A 27,813-nucleotide genomic window follows, 5' to 3' on the forward strand; every position below is an offset into this window, starting at 1 on the left:
ATCTGATCTACACAACCTCTACCTGTCCTAAATCCACACTGTTCCTCACCAATTACTCCCTCTGTTCCTCTCCTAATCCTCTCAATCAAGATCCTCCCATAAGCCTTCCCAACTACACTTGATAAGCTAATCCCTCTGAAACTACTACATTCACACTTGTCCCCCTTTCCCTTGAAATAAAAACAACCGAGGTACTGATAAATCAATTTACAAGTTAAATCTGTAGGTCACAGATTTTTCGTCCGATTGTGTGAGAAAACATTTCTATCATTTTAATTGAGGCACTGTAATTATGACGGAATGTAGTAAAACTATCTTTTTTCAAAGTGATAGAATTCTTAGTAGATAGTAATTCATATCCTTACAACATAACAGTAAGGATACTGACATTATGGATGTGGCCATCTATTGAGACACAGTGTTGATGTAAACAAATGTGTACTGTCATAACATTTCGACTGTCAGAAGTTGATAGGAGCTGGAAGAGTTGGTAATTTTTCTAGTAGGCTTAGAGGAGATTAAGCGCCTATCCTTTCAAATACCCTCACAGGATACTATTTATATAGTACAATGCATGCATAGTTGCAACTTGCAAACCAATCATGAGCATGGTTATTACTCCAGAAACATCTGCAATGCAGCGCCGTACAGCAGGAATCGATCTCTGGTCAACAAATCAAAGATACAGGAGATGTGTTTATAACATACAACCCATATATTCTTCTTGATATGTAAGTTGTGATGACCTGTCCCCATTTTAAAAGCTGTAATATTGCTATCAGGTTAAATCAAAGAGAATCCCTTAGTTTTGAATTTCCACCAGCTCTGCTTGTACTAAATTAACATGGCTTGAATGTTATTTTGTAAAGGTGGTCTTTAGGGTGACTTTGCCATCTTTGTCTCATAACGATAAAATTATTTAATTTACGGTCAATTTATAGTTTAACCCAACCATAGAATTTGATATGTGGCTTATGTGTTTCTGGTGAGAAATGTTGTCATATGAACGATGGTGTACATCATTTCCATCACAAGCGTACTTTTGAAGTAATTAAGTATTGAATTTATGCACTTATGCCTACATCTCCTGAACGATCTGGGGGGACATGTGGGAAACTGGGGTTTTTGGGTGGGGGAGACTAATAAATGGAGTAATGCACGTTGCCAAGCAGGTGTAAAATGAAGAAGAAGACTAAAGAAAACTATAAAAAAATATATATATCCCATATCAGCGGGTACCACGCGCGGAGCCATGTTTGTCTACTAACGATTGTAAGTATTTGTGAGTAGAAGCACTAGATTGAGGGGAGCCGACCACGTAAGACTTGGTAACCGTATAGTAAAGTAACCTAACCTAACGGAGGTAACATTAGTTTACAGCTAGGAAGTCTTGCACGGCTGGAGTGGAATTCGCTAAGTGTAACATATTTAGCGAGACATTTTTCGAATTGTTGGTAAACACAAAGATGGCTACTGCTGGACTCTGGACCTAAGATGTGATTTTTTTTTTTTTTTTTTTTAAGTGTTTTTTGTTCATTTTATACCTGTTTTGCAATGCACATTACTCCATTTATTAGTCTCCCCCACCCAAAAACCCCGATTTCCCACACGTCCCCCCAGATCGTTCGGGAGATGTAGGCATAAGTGCGTAATTCAATACTTAGTTACTTCAAAAGTACACATCTGCGATGGAAATGATGTACACCATCGTTCATATCACAACATTTCTCACCAGAAACACATAAGCCACATATCAAATTCTATGGTTGGGTAAAACTATAAATTGTCCTAATTTTCTATTGTAAAATTGGTGTTATCTTACTATTACACCCCATATCCCTGACCTTTATTTTGTGCTCTTTATTTAGGTCTGCATAATCAAAGACATTTCCTATATGTTAATTGTCAAATTTGAGCTGTATTAGAGATAATGTATGAGGTGTGAAGACAGAATGAGTGGTAGGGTGGTGAGTTTAAACGCCAAGAATCCGTTGAAGTTTTATTTCTGATGTTTCGTCCAACTAGGACTTCTTCAGAGTATACACAAATATATAAGTTGTTATTGTCTTATTTGTGTATACTCTAAAGAAGTCCTAGTTGGACGAAACGTCAGAAATAAAACTTCAACAGATTCTTGGCATTTAAACTCACCACCCTACCACTCCTATTAATGTATATTTCTTGAATACTTGAATTGAGCGGCTTTGTGTTAGATGTGCACTTTCCATTCATCATTATGGAAATATTACCTTGAATTACTTAAATAACAGAATGGCTTCATGTGATATGTTTTCTACTATTATTGCAGGTTAGGTTTGGTATGTTAGTTTTTCTGTTTGGTAAATTTTTAAAGAAGTGCACACCTAATTGATATAGCAATAGAAAATTAAATATAAATTTTATTAATTATAATACATCAACTTGATATATATTTTTCTTGGTGGAAATCAAGAACAGATAAGTTGCTTAAAGCAATACAATACTGAACAGAGTGATGATGAGTGCTTAAGACACCATCTTTGTTATGATAGATGCGGAAGTCAAAGAAATGTAAGTATAATAATTTGATCTAAATAGACCTAATCTAACCTCTAGCAATGCGGTACCTGTAATGCTAGAGGTCATCAGGGTCGTCATCATCGTCAAGGATGTTGATAGGTAGGACTGGATAGATAACAGCTCCATTCAGTAGTGTATTTGCTTTTAGCAAGGTTTTTTTGTTATTGATTTTCTCCAGGAAAAACAGATATTATGTTGGCATTTACAAAATTACTATTTCAATTTTTACTTATCATTTAGGTGTGCACTTCAAAAAATAAATGTTTTTTCATAATGGGTTGGGAGTTGAATAAAAAAAAAAAATCTGATGGTTCTGAAGGCCATTTGTTTTCCAATATATCATAAACCACAGAACAAAAGCCTCCAAAGGAATACAGGTGCAATAGTAACAATCTTCTTTATAATCTTTTTGTCAAATCTTTACTTTCCTGCAGTGAAGCATGCAACTAACATAGATTACTACATAGCCACATATTAGCGAAAGTACAGGTTTAGGGCTTGTAGACTATATTCTTGGCAAATTCTTTCTGATATTTTGGTATGTGTGATCTGCTTGCCCTCCATTCCAGCATCTTGAGAATGCCTCCACTTGTTCTATGTATCGAATGCTTTATCAACAATGCCCTCAGTAGTAGAGCTATTGTTTGTGGCAGTTTTCTTTTCAAAGTAACTTTATTAGAAGAAATAGCTTTCTTAAAAGAAAAAAGAAAATACAAACTTACACATGGGAAAAAAATACAAAGGAACCTCTATATTTCAATTTAGTTACTTTTCCCCTGTTAGGTTTTCTCTCTCCAGCTTCTCAATTATTTATGAGAAATTTACAATGGAGGAACAACTCTGCCTAGTGACAAGTACATTCAGCCCACTCCCAAATAGGAGACAATAAATACAGGAATTCCAGATAGATATTTCATGGCCTGTGACCATCACATGTATAATAATAATTATATACAGTAAAAAAAAAAGTATAAATATATACCCACCCCCCAAAAAAAATTAATAGCAGCTATCTTTACTAAGGAATGATTATGTAAGTAAAAGGAAGAGTAGGGGGGGACATTATTACTTGAAAGAGGAGTCATTTTCCATTAAAATTTCAGGTGTCAACATTTTTAAAATTGGTAATAAATTTACCAGAATCCTCATTACTAACACTGGCAGCCCCTCCATACCTTACTTTATTATGGACTCCAATTCCCCTTTCGAAATTCTTAAATCAGCCTGTGTGCCTTAAAATCATCTCTCGAGACTTGCAAGAATTTTCACTCCTTTCACCACATTAGCTCCTTTCATTATATCTTTATTCATATGGATGTTACATATGGTGGATTTTGCTATGCTATATGGAGTGGCCAGGTCCAAAATACATTATATAGTTTCTCATATTGAAATAATTTTTCTCAGCTCTGTTATTGTTTTCACAACTACTTTTTTTTTTTTTTTTTTTTTTTTTCCTTCAATTTTGTTCACTGGTCATGATCACAATTTCGCCAAATTATTTAAAGACACCATTGAATAATGAATTGTTAAACTTTTCCTTGGGGTTAAGTGCAGGATATTTACTGATTATGAGATAACAAGCTAACAAAATGATGTCATGTTGTTTTCATTGGCTGGCTGTTTGGTTCAGTTACTGGAATTTTTTTCTCATGTAGGTGTAATCTATTATCCAGAAAATGTTACCAGATACAGGATTACTTATATAATGAGATGATTGAATATAGAGGTTCCACTTTAATACCTAATGCTCTAATCTAATCTGATCCAGTCTATCGTAACCTCACTCGAGTCAGTGAGTGTAATGTTATTTAGCTTTATATAACAGTAATACCCTAAAATAACTATCATGTGTTGGCTGATTGATGGTTTTAGCAAAATATTACTTGTTTATCTATATACAAAGGGTGTCTTTCCCCTCATGAAGGTGGTAGTTAGTCAACGCATGCACTCACCCTCACCCATTGCACTCTTATCCATTTCTATACCTCTCCTCTTAGCTCCTATATAAGTACTTTTCAATAAATCTCATATTTCAGTACAGTATATAGACAAGCTACACATAGGCATGACTAAACATTATATAGATTTTGGTAATTTGACCCACTTCTGCTCCTGATTAAATTAACAAGTATCAGTCAATTAATCTGTTGCACCAGATCACTCTCATAGGAGAGATCTGGTGACTTATGAGTCATGGATCTTGTAGGAGACCCATGACTTGTAAGTCACTAAAGGTAGAAATATTGTGTTGTCTGGGTATAGCTGGATTGGGTCAGTGACATTGTCTTCTGTGTGATGGTTGCATCTGGGGGAAATTGTTTCTGTGAGTAGTCCTATTCCATACTGGTATTGTCTAAGGCTGTAAGTTGCATTTTTTTTCTCTCTTTTTTTTTTACACATCTGTGGGAATTTGATTCAGTGCAGCCATGTTAGTGTGGTTCTTGCTTGTCATGGGAGGGATTTCTCACATGGGCTTTCTGGGGTAGTCAAGTGGTATACAGAGTTTTGGTCTTGGTCTTGGAGTGATCTGTGTGTGCATGTGTGTATTGAAGAACTAAAAGAAAAACAACAGCAACATCCTACTCAAACATCTACATCAACCTATCACATATACCTTACACCCAAAACCTCCCAAATATAAAACAGCAAAAAATTAAAAGGGGAAGAAAAAGCTATCAGAACAGAAAAAATAACACTTATGATTCAGCAATTTAATCCTCATAATTAATGGAAAGACTACAGTAAAATTAAAAAAAAACATAGTATTTTTTATTATCTGATCATAGAATGTTGGATAAGGGAGAGGCTGTATGTTACAGGGTTAAAAGGAAAGGGGACATGAAAGTTCATTATCAGACAGACTCCTGGGTATTTCCTCATCATGTTAGCATTTTTTTTTATTAGAGGTGGGGGTTGCCAATTAAGATAAGCAGCTTTGCTGTGGATGTGCTATCTAGCTGCAGTGTTTCTGACCCAGGCAGTGGGTGGGATACAGGGATGACCAATCATCCATGAAGACATAAAATGAGAGGGAGGAAAGTGTGATGGATGGGAGTGGAATGGGTGGGGATAAAATGGATGGTGGGTAGGTACTTGTATATGCCTTTTGACTCTGGCTACCTTCCTGGTAGTGGGGAAAAATCCTTTGGTATATAGATAGATTCTTATTAGATTTTGAACTTGGATTTTCATCTTAGTAATAATATATGACTTTTGTAATAGAAATAAGAATCTGGAATATTGAAATATTAGAAGTCAATATGTACATATTTTTTTTAAGTCATCCCTTAACCTACTATCCAGCATCCATACTAAAAGCATATTTATATTATGATATTATTATTTATTGTATTATACTCTTCAGATGTGAAGAAAAACAAAATGGCAACTATGTTACTGAGCTGTGAACGGGCAAGAATGCCATTCCCAACCTTTTTCAAGTCATTATTAATGCAACAGACAATGGTTGTTGCTGCACTTGTGTTCCTATTCAGTGGGATTTTAAATGTGGGGCCTCCCGCAGCAGCATCTGGAAGACAGGAACCGTGGATTCACTTAGGTGATAGCAGGTAAGCTGAATACAGTTATTTATATTTCAAGACTGAAGGCAGTAATGTGCACAGACATTGCAAGGGGCAAGTGCTTTGGGCTGGAAATTGGGCACTTCACTCTTTTATATTATTTGTTTTTGGTAACTATCCGGTAGGATGCAACACCATTTTCCACATTATAATTTCTAAATGGTAAGAAAATGGAAAAAGCCTGTGAGAAATCATTTTTCATTCATTTTTATATATTTTTGTGAAGGGCACTTTTGGGGCACAGGGCAAAGGGGCAGGTGCTTGGGCACCCCCAGCACCCCCCTTCTGCACAGGCCATATGTCTTGTTTGTGTTCATATTGTCACAATTTGTCTTGAATCTACTTACACTGTTTATACATGCTACATCTACATCTGTGACAGCTGCCCACAGTCGGCACCTTTGTGCCATTCCTGCCTCACCATTATTCTCTTAATATGGGATTCTTGCTTTTGATATTTTTATATGGCAAAAAGGAGGCAGAAATAGGTACCATCTCCAAATCCCCTCCAATCAACCTTACATTTATTTCTTGTACTACCTCATCCATGTCTACATTGAACAACCATGGTGACATTATACAACCCTGGCCCATCCCCACCTTCACCTCAAACCACTTACTCTCTCCATTTCCTACCCTAACACAAACCATACTACTTACATAAAAATCTGACTGCCCTCAACAGCCTTTGCCCTATCCTATAGTCTGTAACACATCCCAGTGTCTTTCTGTCAACCCTTTCATATACCTTCTCCAGATCTATGAAAGCTCAAAAGACATCCTTACCTTTTGTGAAAAACTTATCACTTCTTACTATGGAAATTTGATCCACACATCCTCTTCCCTTCCTAAACCCACACTGTTCTTCCCCAATTACTCCCTCAGTTCCCCTCATAATCCTCTCATATTCCTTACTAACTACACTTAAAGCTACTACATTCATATCTGGTCCTTTTTCCTTTGTAAAATGGAACTATACAAGCACTTTTCCAGTCATCTGGCATATTCCCCTCTCTTAGGCACATATTAAACAACCTTACTAGTCAATCCACTATGATATTACCTTTTTTCCAGTTTGGTGTGGCATACAGAGAAGGAAACACAGCCTCCAAAAATAGTCATGGTAGTGATTGATGCTCTACGAGCTGATCACCTAGCGACAGCAACAACACCACGAATGCCGCATTTGCACAAGATGTTAAGGAATGGAGAAGGAGTGGGGTTTATTGCAAGAACAGCTAATCCTACTGTAACTTTGCCTCGAATAAAGGTAAGTATTCATCATGTTATCACGCAAAGGGTTCCCCAGAGCTAAATGAAATTCTGTTGAAAACAAGAAAAAATATATTTTCATGAGATCCAGTGATTGAAATAGATTAAACCCTAGAATAAGCTAGGGTTGGCAAAAAAGTGGGTAACCCAGTCTTACCAATTTTTTTTTCTTATGTATTTATATGGGGGGACGGAGAGGGGGGGTCGCCGATTTAAAGAAGCGGACTTGCTGTGGATGTGCTGTGTCTTGCGACACTGCTTCTGACCCAGGGCAGTGGACAAGGTGCAGGGATGACCCATCATCTAGGAGGTGCTAAGATGGGAGGGAGGGTGGAGGGGTGTGGAGTGTTTTCAGGAATGGAATGGGTGGGAATGATTTTATGCCTTTTCCTTTTTGGCTACCTCCCTGGTAAGGGGGAAAAAGCCTTGGTATATGTATGTATATATGTATCTATACATACATATATACATATATATATATATATATATACATATATATATATATATATATATATATATATATATATATATATATATATATATTTTTTTTTTTTTTTTTTCTCTCTCTCTCTCTCTCTCTCTCTCTCATTCTCTCTCCTGCCAACACTGGAATAGGCAGAGGGCATATCTGGTGCTGGGTAGAATTATATAGCCAGAGTCATTTTGTCAGTGTTGGTATCATAACCTTTATTATTATTACTATTATTTCTCCTCTTCCTCATCATTCTCCTCCCTCCCACATAGGAGTTCAATGACACCCCATGGATCAGTCATGCAGCATTCTTTGATGGTAGGAGACTAATATCTACTTGAAAAAGAATATTGAACATTTTTAACTTGTATTGTTACTTCTTTCTGTCATATTTCTATAAATTTCTCCTGTATCTCCTTTGTGACTCCATCTCTACAGTATAATAAAGTCCTCAAGGAGAGAAATGTGGTTTATCAATGACAAAATACAGTTCTCCTCGTCCACCTCCTGCTCTTCCTCCTCCTCCTCCTTCTTTTCATCTTCTTCCTCCTCCTCCTCCTTCTTCACCTTCTTTGTCCAGTGTGGGATAATGATTGTGTAAGTATCAAGCATTTAGTATATTAGGGACTTTAGTGACATCCTCATGGACTAAAGTCATGTAGCATTTTTCCTTTATGAATGGAAACTTGTCTCCACACACATAAGAATGTTGATAATTCTTAACTTCAACTCTCTCTCTATTTTACCTCTGTCTTTAAATTTCTCCTTTACCAAGTTTGTGTATGTAACTCTTCCAACACAATATTGTACCAAAGAATGGAAACTAGTTACTAACTATGAAATACAATCCCACTCCTCCTTCTGCTCCTTGTCCTGCTCCTCTTCATCCTCTTCCTCCTTCTCCTCATCCTGGGCCTCTTCCTCTTCTTCTTTCTCCTTCCTCCTCCTCCTCCTCCTCTACATCTCCCATCCCCTGCCTCCTCTCCATCTCTCTTCACCGTCCTCCTCCTCTTCCTCCTCCTTTTTTCTTGTCTTGGTCCTTTTCCTCTTCTTCCTCCTCCTCCTTGCCTCTTCTTACTCCTCTCCTCCATCTTTCTTCCCCCTCCCCCTTCTCCTCCTCTTCCCCCACCACCACCACACTTTCGTTCTCCTCCACCCTGTCCTCCTCCTCCACCACCACACTTTCGTTCTCCTCCACCCTGTCCTCCTCCTCCACCACCCATTCCTTGTCCTTCTCCACCATTTCCTCCTCCTCCACCCTCTCCTCCTCCTCCTCCTCCTTGCCCTGTATAACTTTTAATGTCCATTTAAAAGTAGGTCTATAATGATGATTTATATGACATTCTTCAGTCCCTGGTCACAGGCACCATACCTGGGTTCATGGATGTAGTGCTTAACTTTGGAGCAACTGAACTTACGGAAGATAACATTATCCAAGGTTGGGTAGACAAAGGCCAGCATATATACTTCTATGGAGATGATACGTGGTTGAAGCTATTCCCTACACAGTTCAAAGGCCAGGATGGAGTGACGTCCTTCTTTGTGACTGATTATACAGAGGTTTGCATCTCCACTGAATTAACATTTGTATTATTTTTTCTTTATTTTTTTTGTTATGTATATTTTCATTATGAAAGTGTTAGCACTGAAAAAGATCTAATGCTTGTGCAGTTGTTTGATTCCCATACAGTTTATTTACTCATAGATTAACTTGAGTTTTACATCATTTTCCTTCAGGTTGATGAGAATGTTACTCGCCACATCAGTAAGACATTTGACTTGCCACGCTGGGATGTTGTTATCCTACATTACCTTGGACTTGATCATATTGGGCATTTGGCAGGACCTACAAGTCCACTTATTGGTCCAAAATTAAAAGAAATGGATACAATCATAGACTCCATTCACAAGCATTTGGAAAAGAAAGTTTGTATTGATTGTTTTCTTTATTGACTCTAGAAAGGGGTCTATGACATTGTATGACATTGTATGGTGCAGGGACTTGGAATTTAGGGGGGACAGAAAGGAGAAGCCAAAATGTTTTTGAAATGAAGAGTTTAAAAAATATGGTAAGAGTTATGAGGATTGACAGAGTGAGAAATAAGGAAGTGAGACAGAGAGTTGTCAGATATAATTGATCAAAGAATACTGGAATGTTTGGGTATATGTAAAGAATGAATGAAGAAAGACTAGCAAAAAGAATGTGGAAGGCAGGGGTGGATGGAGTGAACTTGAAGGGAAGCCTGAGAATGGAATGGATGGGTGGATAGGATGAAGGGGACCATGGATACAAAGGGAATGTTCGTTAAGCAAGGAAGGAAGTGGTCAAGAGATGAGAGTGAATGGATAACAAGTTGATGTGGCCTGAAGGGATTTATTCTTGTCTGCACTGTAAGTTCTTGAGTGGATGAGGGGTGAGGGTTGCTATGTAAAACAGTGGTGGGCATAAACCAGCTTCTGCTGTTGGGCCCTGCTGTGGAGGTGCTGTGTCTTGCTGCATTGCCTCTGACCCAGGTAGGGTCAGCAAAGGAGTGATGCATGTCAGATGGGTGGAGGATGGATGTATACCTTGACTAGGCTGCCTCCATATTGTGATGGGAAAGGGCCTTTTTAGTATATATATATATATATATATGTATGTATAAAGGGGGTGGAGTGTGATGGGGATGGAATGGGTGGGAGTGGTTTTTATGCCTTTGCTTTTTGACTACCTCCCTTTTAAGGAGGAAAAAGCCTTTGGTATATGTATGTATGTATGTATTTATTATTTAACTTGAAATACCTTTAAGGGTCCGTCAGGGGCAATTATTCGAAAAAATCTGGTACATGAACGAATTTTAGGAAAACATTTAAAAAGAATCTCTATGATGTTGGCAACACTCCTACAAAGTTATAGAGCTGTATTTCATTTCTATCTTTTTATACAGAATAAAATAGATAAATTATTGGCAACCTCTGGCAACCCCATTGCGTATCAAATATTCTGTATATTGTAATAGCGTTAATTTTTTCTTTAGCTCTTTTGTTTTTTGCTACGGAATTGTGTTTATGGAGGTATTTAGCAACTCCTCCCACAAGCGTAGATCCAGAAATAGCACACATCAGGGCATCAGTACCCATCCAAACGTCAAAGTGAGGTCACATTCTTTTGAAGCTCTCACCGTGCTTCATATTTTTGATTCCTCAATGTAATTTCTTGCGGTAATCATGGCAAGATTGACGAAAAGCCAGCGAGCAAGGAGGAAGAATGCAGTGAAGGCCCTTGCGTGCCAGATGAAGAAACGAGAAGGAAAAAAACAAACAAACGAAGAGGACAGCATCCAACAATGTTGGTTATAAAGAAGGATTTGTTGTTCCTCTTCTTGAAGAACCCTACACCCATATTCATAAGTCTGCCCTCGAAAGAAGAGACAAGAAACAAGAGGAGAAAAAAAGTGAAAAGTAAAAGTGGTAAAGTGACCAAAAGCGGGGACTATGGGGCTGGAGCCTTTTAAAAATGTCGCGCAAAATTTAAATGCCTTCTCATGTACATTTAATGTTTTTGTTCTTTTTGTTGTTATTTCTTCGGTTGTTCTTGATGGATTTTTGTCATTTTTGTTTCATTTGAAAGATAAAATTATGCTCTTTATTTCCTATATTAAAAAATAAAAGAAATTTTATTTTATTTTTTTTTTCTATTTATGAAACCTGAATTTTGCAGCATCTTTGAAATGTTCAGAAAAGAAAATTCACAAAAAATCAGAGGTATAAGTTTGGTCAAATGTACAATATAACAAATATTCCCCAGAATCTAAGCTTGCAATATATACCAAGCTTAATTATGTGGAAGGATTTCCATATGATTAATTACAGCTTCATTAAACTTCATTATAACTTCATTATATCTTCACTACACTTTATATATACATGTGAGGAATACAATACCCAGGGGAATTATAGACAAATGTAAATGGTAATTATACCTAAGTTCATCAAAGAGATTCAAAAAGTTATAGGACATGCTCCCTTATAAAGCAACCTGACGGTCCCTTAAAAGTGACAAACACATCCATGTTGAAATACTTTCATGTTGCATATAGTCTGTGTTTCTATCTACCATAGGCTTCTTCTCCCTTATAAAGGAGGTAGCCAGCCAGGCATACACCCACTATACAACACCCATGTGTTTCCTTTATAAGAATCTCTTAGCTCCTCTTGGACAAAGGGCATCCCTGCCTCCAGCCCACTGCCTGGATCTGAAGCAGTGCAGCAAAACAGCACCTGGTTGTAGTATTTCTGCAGCTTTGTCTGCGTTACAGTGTGTGTATGTAATTGTTATGTTGTGTGCGTAGGAAGAGATTTGTATATCTGAGATGTCATAGTAGTAGTAGGAGGGGAGCATTTGATGGCTGTCAACTCTATCTATCTCTCACTATCTCTCTTCTTCTTCTTTTTCTTCTTCATCCCTCCATCCCTCCCAGTTCATCATGTATTAACATATTTTTGTTTTCTCTTTTGATCAGGGAGATCCATATTTATTGATGATATGTGGAGACCATGGCATGAGTGATGCTGGGGGTCATGGTGGGGCTTCTGCATCAGAAGTTACTACATCATTATTTTTCCTTTCCAATCTTGCCATCAAAAGGTAAACAGGTTGAATTAATGTGTGAGTGCTAACTATTCATTGTGACTGTTCTGTGCTCAGTTCTGTAATTATGATTATTGTTGCTGTCAGTTTCACAGACTGGAAGCCCACAATCCAACAGAGGCTGGCAATGGTCCATGAGTGTTCCCATAGACTTCTCTATGGAATATCGGACTTTTTTTCTGTATTGTAGCACTGTGGGACTATTTCAGTGTCGCCATTTTATAATAGTAGGAGGGAAGCATTTGCCAATTGTCATTTCTTATCAAATGAAAAAGTGAAGGAAGTACAGTCAAACTTGATGGAGAGAGAGATGTTGGGACCTGTCTTTGGACTGAATGTCAGCTCCTCAGGACTTTACCTCAAAGTAGAAATAATGGTGGTATTCTAAAAAAAATTCTTTCCATATATAAATCTTATATAAATCCTTGGAAGGGAAAGATTTATATAAGGAAATATTTTTTTAAGAATATCACTGTAAGATTCTTACTGTGGTATTCTTAAAAAAGTCTTTCTTTATATAAATCTTTCCCTTCCAAGGATATATATAAGGAAGGAATTTTTTTAAGAATACCTCAGTAAGATTGTTGACAAGTTTTGAAAAGGCAGTTGGCAGGAAGATGATATTGATGTCTGTCTCACAATGCACAATGATTGGGTTAAGGTCAATGCAGTGAAGTGCAGCACTTCCACAGCATATCCCAACAGCTCAAGCTGGTTTACCCTCACTGTTTCATAATGAGGAGCCCCCTCTCATCATCCACTCAGAATCATAAGCCTCCTCTTCTACCACCACCTCCCCCTCCTCCTCCTCTTCCTCCTCCTCTTCCTCCTTCTAATACAACATAAACAGCAGTCCACCATTTCTCCCTTAAGAAGTCAAAGGAAGGGCTTGAAGACCATTCCTCATTGGTTTGGAGCTGTGGGTTTCCAGTCAGTAAAACCTAAGGTATCAATTAATTGCACCATGTATATGTATGCATGCAAGCACTTGCTTTTAATGAAGTTATTTTGATTATTTACAGAGCTAAGGAAGTGATAGAAGTACACCAGACAGATGTGGCATCAACATTAGCCCTGTTGACAGGCCAGCCTGTACCCAGAAAAAATATAGGGAATCCAATAGGTCGCATCTTAGATGCTCTTGGTGAAAAGCAACAGTTGTTAGCTCATTACAAGACTACATTGCAGCTGTATGGGCTTGCTATCACATCTGGGTTGGTTGATGCCTCAGGTAATACAGAAAGTTTGCATATAAGTGATGATATGATGATGATATGGTTTAACGTCACAAACTCCCCCCTATCAGAAGGCTAGGACAATGCCCCTTACAGAGGGCTTTGTAACGTGGAATTTAATGAACCATGCCCTTGGTTCGACTTCGCCGGTGGCAGGATTCGAACCGCCATCCCCTCGACCTTCGCCGCAAGTAACGACGCCCTAACCCGCTCAGCCAGCGAGCTTCCTTGAATATAAGTAGGATTTAAAAAATAATAGTATATGTATATAAAAAGATGCATGGCATTAGGCTGAATAAGACTATAAGGGGCAGTCCTAGCCTTTTGATGGGAGGAGTTTGTGATGTTAAACCATATCACTTAACTGAAGTACAGAGACCTCTCACTAACGGACGTTAATTAGCTGTGTTTGAGGTGTTTTTGCTGTGTTTTCGGTGTTTTTGGTGCTGTTGTTTAGTGCATGCGATCACTATGCCACCCAAAAACCACTCCCAAAACACCAAAAACACAGCGAAAATACCGCAAACATAGCTAATTAATGTCCATTAATGAGAGGTAGTACTGTATACAGGAAAGAACTAATGCTTATTAGGTCCAGTCTCCTCTCCAATCTATCATACCTAGCCCCAAATTCATGTACAGTAGAGGGGATTGAATATGCTTATAAAGATACGTAACTACATGAGATTTACCTTTTGCTTCCTCAAACTAGGCGATTCAGTGTCACTCTTCAGAGAAGCAGTGAAATTACACAAAAACATGATCAGAAAGAATGTGTCTATTACTTCACAAAACATTGATGATGTGGAGCGAATCAAGGCTTTATATGTAGAAAGTCAGAAGCAGATATCAAAGTCTTTGCAAGGAAATTTACAGAATTATGATCTTCCAGTTGTCTTGTTTGCAAATTCTCTTATTGTTGGGGTAAGAAATTTAGATTTTTATTATTATGATAAGATATGAATAGCCCATTGTGTGACACCTAATCTGTTATTGATTCCGAGTTTGTTCAGAGATATTTTGGTTGATAAAAACATAGTTCTTGTCTCATATAAAATATGGATCCATGTTTATTGTCTTTGCAGATATGCCTGCTTAACTTGATTAGAAAAACAATTGAAACAGGGAAATGTATGATCTTGGCACCATGTCTACTGTGGGCCGTAGCACTTTGGTCTTCCATCTGTTTACACAAGGCCTCAAGTCAGCTTTGTCCCATTAATGCTATGACTGTAGGAGTTTTCCTGCCAGTACTTGTGTATGTTTTGGTTATGATCTCATCAATCAACTTAACAACACTGAAGAACACTATTCTTACGGTCAGTGGATATTTGATTTATTTCTTTTTAGTAATTTATTTGTATTTATATATTTACATACCAATGTTTCCCTAGATTTAAGTTATGCCCTTGTAAGGGGGAAAGAGCCTTTGGTATATGTATGTAGGTGCTTGAATAGTGTTTCTCTTAGACCACATGTATGTCAGTCATTATGAGCATTGTCAAGATATACATATCAAAAGGACTTTTCCCCCTTCCAAAGAATTATATAAATGATTTCGTCGAGATACATTAGTCGAGAGGATTAGGAAGGAAACATAGGAAGTAATTTGGGAAGAGCACTGTGGATTTAGAAGAGGAAGAAGTCTCTTTCACTCTGAGTAATAAACACAGAAAATGTGATCAAGCCAGTTCACAGGATTTAGGGGTCACTCAGAATGCCAATGCCAGCATCCTTGTATACTTATTCGCACCTCATGACACCTATGTAGGCATCATTGTATGGAAGAGATTAAGAGAGTTAGTGAGAGAGTTTGGAAAGGTATGCAATAAGAGAAAGTTAAAGGTAAATGTATATATATATGCATATGTATGTATGTATATATATATATATATATATATATATTAGTCTTGGAATAATAGTGAAATTATTTTCAGACTAGATTATTACAATCCATTTTGTTTTTGCAGGTGTTTCCTCTAAAGATGAATAATCCACTTGGTTTGCTCCTGAAAATAGGATCAGTTCTTCATGTTGTCAGTCTTCTGGGAAGTAGTCTGGTTGAGGAAGAACACCAAACCATCTATTTTCTCTCAACTACTTTCCATGTAGCTGTAATGGGAGCCTTGGTCACATGGACAGATAAAGGAAGTTCTGAAATGGGGGAAAAAAATTATAAAAGAGAAGAAATAAGTGACAGTAGCCAAAGTGTACGTCAGAGGAAGTTGGATATGACAGAAGATAGAGAACCAGAAGTGGAAAGCAATGAGAAACACAGTATGAATGTATCCAGAACAAATGTTTCATTCAATCTGGATAGGAATTTTGTGTATATAGTCCTCAGTTTGGTTTTGTCACGTTTTTTGAGAGTGTGGAATGCCACAGGGAATAAGTGGAATCATCTGGAAGACTTTGGAGACTGGCTAAGAACTGAAGGAGGCTCACTGCTTGAAATGACTGTGATTGTTGGACTTAGCATTTATATTCTAGCTCTTTATCAAACATCACCTCTGCTGGTTATGTTGAGTGCTGTAGGTATATGGGGAAGGCATTACCCTCTAATTGATGCTGGAAAATCCAGTGGAAAGTGGGAAGCACAATATGTTTATTGTATGTCTGCCTTGTGTTTGGCAGTTGGTATATTCCATATGCTTAGGAAATTGTATTTCCATTACAAACCTAGCTACCAGAAGATGGGCATAGTCCAGTATTTAGATATTCGTGCACCAAAACAGGAAGATAAGGCGAATGAATATTTAAAGGTGTTACTCTTATACACTTACACCAGTTTATGTATGGTGTGTCTGCTACTCCAGAGGGTAGATAATGTATTATTGACAGGACTATCATTTCTTCAAAATTTGATGTTTTCAAGAGGTGTTCTTGGACTGCAGAAGAAAGGCATCATCACACATACAGAGGGAGCCATCAGTGTACATTGGCTTGCATTAGCTCACTTCTTCTATCAGGTAGGTTCATATATTTCAGCTGTGTTTCATAATATGCAGATAATATGTTTGGTGATATGAATGAAAATTTTTAATGCATCACAAAAAGATGAAGTGGTGGAAGTGTGGAGGGAATATTTGAACACGTACTCTCACATTTCCATCAGTATGTGGTGAATTTGTAAGGAAGATATAGAATGAAGTGAATGGCACAGATGTGTGTGTGTGGGGAGGTGGGTCTTTGGATGCATGTGGAATGTCAGTCAAGTAAGGAAGAGTCCAAAAGATAGGAGTGAAGGGAAGGAGATTGAGAATGGATGAGAGCATGACATAGCATGAAGGGATATTCTGTCTTATGTGTTCTGTGAATTATCTTGAGTGGGGGATTAAAAAGTGTAATGAGAAATAGACATTTGGGAATGGATGCTAAGTGGAGATTGTATGAAGGGGTGATTGTGCAGACAGCATTATATCGGGCAGAAACAAGGAACATAAGAGAGGAAAAGAGGAAGAGTTTAAACATGTCTGAGATGAAATGCATGATAAATATGGTAGGGGTTACTGGATTGGATAGAGTGAGAAATGAGGAGGTGAGGAGGAGAACAGGGGTGGAAAGGGAGTTGGGAGATAGGGTTGATGAAAGAGTATTGGGATGGTTTGGACACATGGAAAGAATGAGTGAAGAAAGATTAGTAAAAGAGGTGTAGAAGGCAGATGTGGAAAGAGTGAATAGGAGGGGCAACCAAGGATGAGATGGATGGATGGGGTAAAAAGGGCATTGGTAATGAGGGGAATGTCTATTGAGGAAGGAAGGGAGAAGGTAGAAGATAGGGGTGAGTGGAGAATGGTTGTGTATGGATGATATTGTGATGCAAAGAAGGGGATGGGGGGTTGGGGTGAAGGAGTATGTGTGGATGATATTTTGATGCAGCACAAAGGGATTTCTCTCCATCTTCTCTTTTTCTGCATGAGGGAACAGAGAGGAGGAGTCACCAATTAAATGAAGTGGCCTTGATGTGGATGTGCTGTGTCATGCTGCATTGCTTTTGACCCAGGGTAGTAGGTGAGATGTAGGGATGACCCATCATCCAGGAGGAGCCAAGAAAAGAGGGAGGGAGGGGTGGTGAATGGGAGTGGAGTATGTGGGAATGAAATGAGTGGGAGTGGATTTATGCCTTTGACTTTGGCTACCTCCTTGTAAGGGGGAAAAAGCTGTTGGTATATGTATGTATGAATGTACTTCCTGTGTTAATGACTCATAGGAGTAGGAGGAGGGGAATAGTTGCTGGTAGTCGGATTTCTTTATGAGAAAAGGTTAAAGAAATTAAGTCAGAACTTATAGAAATCTTGAGCACAATCTGGGGATTGAATGTCAGTCCCCTGGTACTACACCTTTAGGTGAAGGAGAAGATATCAATAGGTTTCAAAGAATAATGACAAAAAGATGATTCTGATATCCATTTCACATTACCACCACCAGCAGCTACTCATTACTGATCCCTCTAATTAAAGATTATTAACAAATATGTCTCGTATTTTGGCTAAATTCATTATTCCTTCCTTTCATTACAGGGCAACAGTAACAGTCTCACCACAGTTGATGTCAGCACTGGATTTATAGGTATGGAATCATACCAACCAGTCTTTCATGGCCTCCTCATTACAATCCACACCTTTGGAGGATTGTTCCTGACCTACTTGTGCCACCTACAGACTATGTCACAACTAAACTTTCCCAGTAAGAAGTAAGTATTTTAAGAACATAATGAAGGATACTGCAAGAGACCATAAAGCCTACACTAGGCAATTCCATGTCCATTACCACCTATCATCCCCATCCATAAAGTTGTCTAACCTTTTCTTAAAACAACAGATAGTGTCAGCATTCACTACATGGTTACTAAGCCTATTCCATTCATTGACCACTCCATTGGTAAACCAGTTCTTGTTTATTTCCTTCTTAAATCTAGATCTGTTCAATTTAGATCCATTACCGTGAGTCCTGCCCTGTTGTCTTAGTATGATGACCTTGTCTGTACCCCCCTTGTTAAAGTCCTTGATGTATTTGACCACCTTTATTAGATCAATCCACACTCTGTGTCTTTCCAGAGAGTGTAGATTAAGGTGCCTAATCCTGTCCTCATAAAGTAAATTTCTGTATGAGGGAACAGAGGGGGGGGGGTCGCCAATTAAATAAAGCAGCCATGGTGTGGATACACTGTGTCTTGCTGCATTGCCTCTGACCCAGGACAGTGGCCAAGAAGCAGGGATGACCCATCATCCAGGAGGAGCCAAGAAAAGAGGGAGGAAGGGGTGGTGAATGGGAGTGGCATATGTGAGGATGAAATGGGTGGGAATGGATTTATGCCTTTGACTTTGGCTATCTCCCTTGTAAAGGGGAAAAAACCCTTGTTATATGTATGATATATATGGATGAGGAGGGGGAGGGTTGCGTTTCAATGAAGTAATGGAGTAAATCAGCTCCATCTGTCAAGCCCTGCAGTGTAAGTGCCTTGTCTTGCTGTATTGCCTTAAATTGAGGTAGTGTGGTAAGGGATAGGGGTGATTACAAGGTGCTGAGGTGGGAATGTTCTTTCACTTGACCACTCCACTTGTAAGGAGGAAAGACCCTTTAGTCTACATAAATTATTTTATTTAGAGGAGGACCAGGAAGCAAGGGGTCAATCCAGTGTAGCAGTGGGAGTGAACCACCTTTAACTGTTGGGCCCAGCTTGGGAAGAGCTATGGCTTACTGCATTGCATTTGACTCAGCAGTGTGACAGGGGACAGGGTGACCCTTCATCCTATGATACTGGCTGAGGTTGAAGGGGTGGTTGAATTGGTTTTATTTGTTTATAATTTGGGTGTGTGGTTTGATGTAGCCATTGGGAAAGGGCCTGCAACTTACTCAGCCCTCAATACAGTGGACCTTCATCTAAGAAAATTTGAAAACAATGAAATAAAAAATCCAGTAAATCAGAATAAATATCTAAGTTCCCCACCCTCCCACTGTGATTGTGGCATATCAAGAACCTATCTTCACAATCCTTGGTAAGTCTGATATTAACCCCTTCACTCCGGGCCAAAATCTTGCATGCAGCATTAGCTGCCAGACGTGCAATGTTGCGTCATAATACTCACATTATAAAAAGATAAAGTCACCACTGTATTGCTCGTTCTCTCTTTGACCCGTGAATTTTTATAACCATAGAAAATATGATGAAGCCAGTTTACAGAGTATGGGGGTCATGCAGGTATAACTACAATAAATATAATCAAGATGCCGACATCATCATCCTCGCATACCCACTTGCTCCTCATGACGCCTACGTAGGCGTCATCGTGTCGAAGGGGTTAAATTACAGAAAATATGTTGAGTGTATTATATTTATTGGACTGATGTACCCCTGTTTTGTCCACTGAATTGAGGGATGGATCTGTATCCATATACAGTCAATCACTCATAACTTTTCTCTCTTACACCCATTCAAACTCTTTTACCAACTACTTCAGTCTCTCCTCAGAACAAGTGCATTGTCATTTACAAGTAACTGGTTTACTTCCCATACAGTATTAAATCTGTATAGTTACATGACATAGAATGATGTGCATTTTAGAACTATTTCATGGTATAGAGATGTTTACTATTTCAGTCTTTAATTTATTATTATATGGTCATGGACATTTATGATAAACCAGTTTATATTTAGTATTTTACCATTAATCAGGACATTGTTTATGTATCTTGGCAGACTATACTCGGTTCTACAAGTGTGGTGGTCTCTCCGCTTGGGCACAGTAGCTTTATACTGCTGTTGCGTTACTGCTCAGCGTCATCATCTCTTCATTTGGTCAGTCTTCATGCCTAAACTCTTGTATGAAGGTGCACATGTTGTGTGTATTATTACACTCTCCTTATTATTTGTAGTACTGGAAAAGATTGCAAGTTCTGCAGAGTTCCGATGGAAGCAATGGGTGAGGTAGAATGTGGATGATGGGTGTTTATTAGCACAATTGTTATACTTGTGTATATAGAGTTGCAAATGTAAATAGAATGTTATGAATACATAGTTATAATTGTTGACATAGTTGAGGTCCTTGAACCTATAAGTGATACTTGCACAGCTAGAATGAAAATTCCACGCCGGAAAGGGTACTTCATATCAAAATAGTCTTAAATATGAAATAAAAGAAATAGACCAAATAGTATATGTAAATATGTAGGATAAGTTATGAATATGTGAATGAGTAAGAAAGTAGTATATGAATTCAGGATTTCTGAATATGTCCAATACAGCATCTCTACTTAAATGAAGAAATAAGGTAAAAAAAATTGTCAACTTTTATTTTCCTTACAGTAATTGGCCCTTTTCTGGCTACCTCCCCTATAAGAGGGAAAGGGCCATTTGGTATATGTATGTATACAATCAGGATTGGCACTTTGAATTAACATGTCATCCTTGCCTATTTGTTGTACAAGTAGCTCCCTATGCACACTGATTCTTTTATCTTTTTATTTTACTTCCCTCAACACAGAGGCAAGGTTTGATAAAGAATTAGAGAATAGGAGATGGGACCCAATGAGCATTGCTCCTTTCCTGTATACTACAATTAGGTAAATACATATATACACTTATGCACACACAAATTAGATAAAAAAACAGTGTGCAAACACTATTCAAGATTTTAAGAAAAAACGATGCTGAGAGATACAAAGACAGGTCACCATGAGCATAGCTCCCTTCCCGTATAATACAACTAGGTAAATATATATAAATGACATGGATGAAGGCGTGGAATGTTATATGAACTTCTTTGCAGATGATGCGAAACTACTAGACAGTAAGTACAGAGGAAGATTGCATATCACAACAAAAAGACCTGGACAAAGTTTGGAAATAGTCAGAAGTGTGAAGTGAATTTCAACATCAAGAAATGTAGTATAATGGAATTTGGAAAAAGCAAAAACAGGATATCAGGACAATATAAAATTGGTACAAAGGAAGTTAAAAAAGTGAACTTGGAAAGGAACCTAGGAATGACTATCACCAATGACATGGTACAAGACAAACATATCAACAAATTAGTCGGAGAAACTTTCAATTTATTAAGATAAATGAAAGTGGCCTTTGATTACATGGATGAAGAAATGATTAAGAAAATATTAGTACTAATAAAGAAATTAGAAAGAATTCAAAGAGCAACGACAAAGATGGCACCATACAAGAAAGATCCAGGCAAGCAAATTGACTGTGTATAAATTTGTTTAAATTTCATGTGGAACACTGTCACCATGTTATCTATATTCCTCACAGTGAAATTATATACATTTTATTTCTCTTCACTTACTTTTTTTGTGATGTTCATGGGGGCTTCAATGCTCTGCTGAAACAAAGAAGAGATGACAAGGGGGAGGAGGTGGAGTTTCTCCCTTGATCCATCCAGACAGCTCAGCAGCTTTGGTAATGTTATTTTCATAGCAGTTGACTTGATCATCCTTTAAGTCTGGAAAGGCCCTGCCATGTGTTGAAAGATATATCTGTTGTAGCAACAAGCAGATAAGAAATTTCCTGACACAAAATGTTGCATAGGGTTTAGGATAATACATAGATGAAAAAGTATGAACACATTGGTAAGTAAAGATACAATTCATGGATAGACAGTAATATAAGCCAGTTGTGGTTTGCTGATGACACTGTGCTTATTGCAGGGTCAGAGGGGGATTAAGAGAGTGATGGAGTTTGGGAAGGTGTGTGAAAGAAGGAAGTTAAAGGTAAATGTGTGTAAAAGCAAGGTAATGAGGTGTGTAAGGGTAGAGGATGGCAGTGAGTTGGAAGTAAATCTAAAAGGAGAGAGGCTGGAGGAAGTGGATAGCTTTAGTTGCTTGGGGTTGCATGTGGCAGGAAAGGGAGGAGTGGAGGTGGGGGTAAATTGTAGATTGAGAGAAGCAAATAAATGCCTTTGGGGATTAAAAAGTGTTATGAGAAATAGGCATCTGAGAATGAATGCAGAGGAGATTGTATGAAGGGGTGAATGTGCCAATGGCATTGTATGGGGCAGAGACTTGGAATTTAAGAGAGACAGAGAGGAAAAGTTTAAATGTGTTTGAGATTAAATGTCTGAGAAATATGGAAGGGGTTACTAGGCTGGATAGAGTGAGAAACAAAGAGGTGAGGAGGATAATGGGAGGGGAAAAGGAGTTAGGAGATAGGGCTGATGAAAAATTATTGAGATAGTTTTGACACATGGAAAGAATGAGCGATGAAAGGTTAGTAAAATAGATGTGGAAGGCAGAGATGGAGGGAGTGAACTTGAGGGGACAACCAAGGATGAGATTGATGGATAGAGTGAAGGGGGCTTTGAGCAAGATGGGGAATGTCTGTTGAGCAAGGAAGGAAGAAGGCAGGAGATTCGGATGAGTGGAGAGTGACTGTGTATAGATGATACTGTTATGCAAGGAAGGGAGGGGCAGGGGATGAGGGAATAGGGAGTCCTTATGTGTGAATGATATTCTGATGCAGCCTGAAGGGATTTCTCCCCATCTTCTCTTTTTCTGCATAATGGGACAGAGAAGGTGGGGTTGCTGAATAAGTGAACCAGCCTTGCTGTGGATGTACTGTGTCTTGCTACATTGTTTCTGACCCAGGGCAGAGGGTGGGATACAGGGACGATCCATCATCCATGAGGAGCTAAGATGAAAGGGTGGTGGATGGGAGTGGAATGGGTAGGAGCAGGGGTATGGTTTTGACTGCTACCCTCCTTATAAGGGGGAAAAAGCTCTTGGTATACAGATAGATGACTTTCTGGTGACAGATCATCATTGATTAAAAGGTCTTTGTAGTGTTATATCCTGCCTGCATGAGGCTTCTTTGCCATCAGGAAAAGCTGGGAGCCCCAATAGAGAATACAGCTTCCCACTGAAGCCAATGGAAAAGCACATGAAAATCTAGCCTCCACACTAATACAACACAGAAAACAGCCTAGAGAAATCTTTGGAAGAGTCCAAAGTCCATTACCAGCCACTGTGGCACTGAAAGTTTTCCATTTAATAAAACTTGAGGCAACAATTGATCAATCTGTTCACTTTTCATTTTTCCCCTTTTTCTTTTTTTCTCTCTTCTGTTGCACCCCCCCCCCTTACTCTTTTTTAATTTGTCCATGCTTGCTACTTTCTATGCCTTTTCCACAAATTCATTCACTGTTTAGGATTTGAATTTTATTTTCAATGGTCTTGCACCTCCTTGTACATATCTTTCTAACCCAAATATTTTTATTTCTTCATTGCCCATTATTGTTTGCATTTTTATGCTTCTTATTTATCATTCTTTACTTACTGGTAAGTATTCTTTCCATCATTCTGATGCAATTTGTTTTCCTTTGTCTATCACTTCACTTACCATCATTTCTCTATAAGTATCCACATTTTTTTTCATAATGTATTTTATTGAACTTATTCTTCTTATAACTTTATCCTCTCTGTTCTTGTTTGACTCCTATGATATTTTTATTTTCTACTCTTCTTGTTGCTTTGGTTCATGTTGTTATTCAACTTAATTTTCTCATATTTTAACTACCGTATTTTTCGGACTATAGCCCGCACCGTTATATGACCCGCACCCCCTTACACCTTAGTGAAAATCCACACAAGACCCGCACCGCTGTATGACCCGCAGTCATATGGCGTGCGCGGCGTGCGTGGTCACCCATGCATGGGTGCCCACAGGCACAGCTCACGGCGGTTGTTGTTACGGCCGGCCGTTGACGTGGTGATCAAAGTAATTTAAAAGTTGAGGCTTTTTCTAAATTTTCTGTTTCATCAATGCTTATGTGATTTATAAAATAAAAAAAAAGATATATGTTTTCCGATATTAGCAGGTTTCTTGGTGATATCTTGCTTTTCAGGATTCATCACAATTTGGTTTCTGAAGCTGCCACTAGATGTAGTGGTAGCTTCGATGAAAGAGGGGCGATCTCGAAAGTGTGCAACTGATCTTACGATGCCTTTGGGATGGGTCGAAGACGCGGCATTGCGATTCATGATCATGATACTAGTATTCCTCCAGTCCTATTTATTTCTGATTGTGATGAAGATGAAGAATAACCAACAAATTACATTTCAATATATTTTAATGCACTTATATATATATATTACAAAGAACCTTAATCAATTTGTGTAAATAATGCCATAAAACCCTGTTTGATTGTTTACCGGTAATTAATCAATTGGTTTATAAATGCCATACAAATACTGGTAATTAATTTTTAAACCAAACAATTTCCAATGGTTAGTTTTCAATAGAATAGAACAATAATAGAGCACATTACTGAACTGTTATGAACAGAGTCAATGGAGCACATTGTTATTAGAAAAAAAAAAAGTGATCACAGACGACAGTCAATGTTTATGAAGGCGTATCATCGCTCACGAAGCCATCGAATTCCTCATCCTCTGTATCGTCATGGAAGAGGTTGTGATATAAATCGGCCAATTCTGATGCAGTAACCTCATCCGTTTCCATTTCGATTTCGGATTTGTCAGATTCCTTTTACGAGTCGTAGCATGCATCGAACATTGCAGGATGGCACATTTCTGATTTACGGAAACTGTTCTGAATAGTCGATTCTTTAATTTTCTTCCATGCTTGAACGACCCACATGTAATGCACAAATTTAGCATTAAGGAATCAGGTACAGTTTGTAATTTGTAATTGTGAAAATGGCCGCCCGCTTGTTTTTGTTTGATCGCGACACACGATGTTGGTGTTGGTACCGGTCACTTGTATTGTGTTCATGCTGTTTAGTTAAGCCTGTTTTATTTGTGATAATGCCTTTATTAATAACAAGAGCATGTAAAGCGGGTAAGACAAATCCTACCTTCTCTTTGTCGTTTGTCTCGATCGTACGCGCTGTATTATGACTTTAATCAACTTTCATACGACGAATCCGGTCGGTCCCCCCGCAAATCCCCGATCCGAGAGGGCACCCAGCTAAACTAATCGTTCATTTTTTTTTTTTTTTTTGACTGCGTAAGAGGGCAATTTCTAACCAGAATCCACAGATGACCCGCACCTTTATATCACCCGCACCCCCGAAATTTGGCCCCTTTCTGAGGCAAAAAGCCGCGGGTCATACACCGAAAAATACGGTAGTTATAATTGCCCTTTAGCTCTTCAAATACTTTTTTATGATTTCTTTGAAACTGTCATTTCAACTTACTTTTCAAATCATGTTCTAAGCATCTGCTCAATTACCTCATCCTTGACTGCTTTCATTTCACTCATGGTCTTTACCAATTGTTGTACTACTCTTTTTAATATCTTATTCATGGGTGCCATTCTTGTCTTTGGTTGATCTAAATTACCTAGCTCAATTATAAATCTTCCATAGTTACTATCTTCTTCCTTATATATTAGTGTTCCACTCGCTATTCCCTTATCTTCAGCCACCATAGTTTTAGATCATGTTTCAATTTACAATTTTACTTACCATCCAATTTTAGATATACCTATTCACTTTATTGCTCTTCACAGATTGGGACCCCATGTTCTCTTTCCAAACCTATTTACTATTGGGAACTAGGTTGTTTTCCTCAACTTCTAGACAAGGTCCCTGTGCCCTGTGTCCATTCTCTAACTACCAACTGCCAACTGTCATGGTGGTCATTCTCAAATGCATTGAACCCAGGGGATCTGATGCCTTTTTTCCATATACTTACGTGACACTTTCTACTAGAAGAGTTGTGTTAATATGACAGTGAGCTTTTAGAAAGTTTGGCTTGATAATATGAGCACATGCAGTAGAGATGTACACCACATCCAGGCTACATGTAATCTGTAGAAAATGAAATAGAAAGGTCAGAAATGCTTACTTTACCCTTTACCTCACAAGAATCCTACCTAAATGAAATTGTCTTACAACTGCTGTAAGAGGGATTAAAATCATACTACCCAATGGAAAATTAGATCAAAGTGAGAACACTCATATAATTAATCAGACTCATTTGGTGAATCTCATTAACATGATTTAAGAGTCTTCCCTGTCCAAATTAAGCTTAAAGCATTTGCTCTGCCCTCAGGCTGAGACAGATGGAGTATGAAACCCAGCTTATACAAATGAGGCCATACCATGCCCAAACGAGACCTTGCCCCCAGGAGCAAACCTAACTAGGAAGGACTGGGTTACCTTAAACAGGGGAAGAGCCAAGGTGGGCAAAACGAGAGAAAATCAACACAAGTGGGGATACACCAATAGCCCCCAATGTCCCTGTGGCAAAGTACATATGATGGTACACGTCCTCCGGGAATGTTCATTGAGCCCCCATTGCTCCGACCAAGACCTTAGGGAAGCAAATGAAACTGCCCTTATATGGACACGGTTCTGGTGCGACAAGATATGATGATGACTGGGACAAAGAAGAGCATAAAACTCAGCCAAGATGTGGGGGTCCATAAGCACCTATTAGTGTGACTTTGACTTGACAGAAGCATCTAGAAATATTGGCAAACTTTAGATGAGTGTACTTACTCCAGGAAGCTCTGTTACTTTCTTGAGGCCTTCTGGTGAAATTGGAAAAATTTCTATACCATTCAGGTCAAGAAAAGCTGTGTCATAGCATCCCTCTGTGTTTCCACATGGAGGTGTTGAAGTAGATGGCTGCTGCGAGTTGTCATTGAAAGAACTTTTTTCAGAAACTCTAAGTTGGTGACTGTTAGCTACTTGCTCTAATGGCTCATCCTGGGCTTCTCTCCAGATATCTGAGATCCAGGATGACAAGTTCTCCATAGCCACATCAGTTCCAGTCTGCAATGCAAAGAAGAAAACACAGATGAGTCCCCCAAAGGAAGCATCCACAGCGTCTTTATATTTACATTAGCTGTGGATAACATATATTTCCAACCTAAAATTATTCCCGATGCTTATATGTCGACGATTTCCCCATTTTTAATCTGAACCTACTCTGCCCACGTTAACCAGCTTCTCTACCAAACTACATCCTTTATAATTCGATGGGGGTGAATACCATGGATTTCAGGCTTCCATCTCAAAATTAGTCTTCATGCATTTCTGCAGATATTACTGCTGCAAAGATACCTCGTCAATATACCTAGGTAAT

At 38.4% G+C, this 27,813-nt stretch overlaps 2 protein-coding genes across 5 annotated transcripts; one reads left to right on the forward strand and one right to left on the reverse strand.

Moving 5' to 3' along the window:
- The first annotated feature begins 415 nt into the window (after positions 1–415).
- Positions 416–21,024, forward strand: LOC143021912 (GPI ethanolamine phosphate transferase 2, catalytic subunit-like). 3 transcript variants are annotated; one of them, XM_076179740.1, is made up of 12 exons: positions 416–731; positions 5,927–6,131; positions 7,218–7,413; positions 9,238–9,447; positions 9,625–9,813; positions 12,390–12,514; positions 13,540–13,748; positions 14,465–14,676; positions 14,838–15,071; positions 15,723–16,721; positions 18,273–18,445; positions 20,453–21,024. In XM_076179740.1, exons 2-12 carry the CDS (start codon positions 5,944–5,946, stop codon positions 20,682–20,684), a joined length of 2,967 nt encoding a protein of 988 aa, XP_076035855.1. In that variant the 5' UTR covers positions 416–731; positions 5,927–5,943; the 3' UTR covers positions 20,685–21,024. The 3 variants fall into 3 exon arrangements, with proteins under 3 accessions (XP_076035855.1, XP_076035856.1, XP_076035854.1); XM_076179741.1 differs by having other exon boundaries at positions 459–490; XM_076179739.1 differs by lacking the exon at positions 416–731 and adding an exon at positions 5,626–5,647.
- LOC143021913 (uncharacterized) lies at positions 15,773–27,496 on the reverse strand. 2 transcript variants are annotated; one of them, XM_076179744.1, is made up of 4 exons: positions 27,225–27,496; positions 26,416–26,531; positions 22,050–22,216; positions 15,773–15,906 (listed from the first exon to the last, which is right to left on the reverse strand). In XM_076179744.1, the coding sequence occupies exons 1-3, from the start codon at positions 27,480–27,482 to the stop codon at positions 22,075–22,077; spliced, it is 516 nt and encodes a 171-aa protein (XP_076035859.1). In that variant the 5' UTR covers positions 27,483–27,496; the 3' UTR covers positions 15,773–15,906; positions 22,050–22,074. The 2 variants fall into 2 exon arrangements, with proteins under 2 accessions (XP_076035859.1, XP_076035857.1); XM_076179742.1 differs by lacking the exon at positions 15,773–15,906 and adding an exon at positions 20,493–20,630.
- Between the last annotated feature and the right edge of the window lie 317 nt (positions 27,497–27,813).

The sequence above is a fragment of the Oratosquilla oratoria genome, chromosome 43 (genome assembly GCF_046742065.1).
Source record: "Oratosquilla oratoria isolate Oo_2021 chromosome 43, ASM4674206v1, whole genome shotgun sequence".
Lineage (NCBI taxonomy): Eukaryota > Metazoa > Arthropoda > Malacostraca > Stomatopoda > Squillidae > Oratosquilla > Oratosquilla oratoria.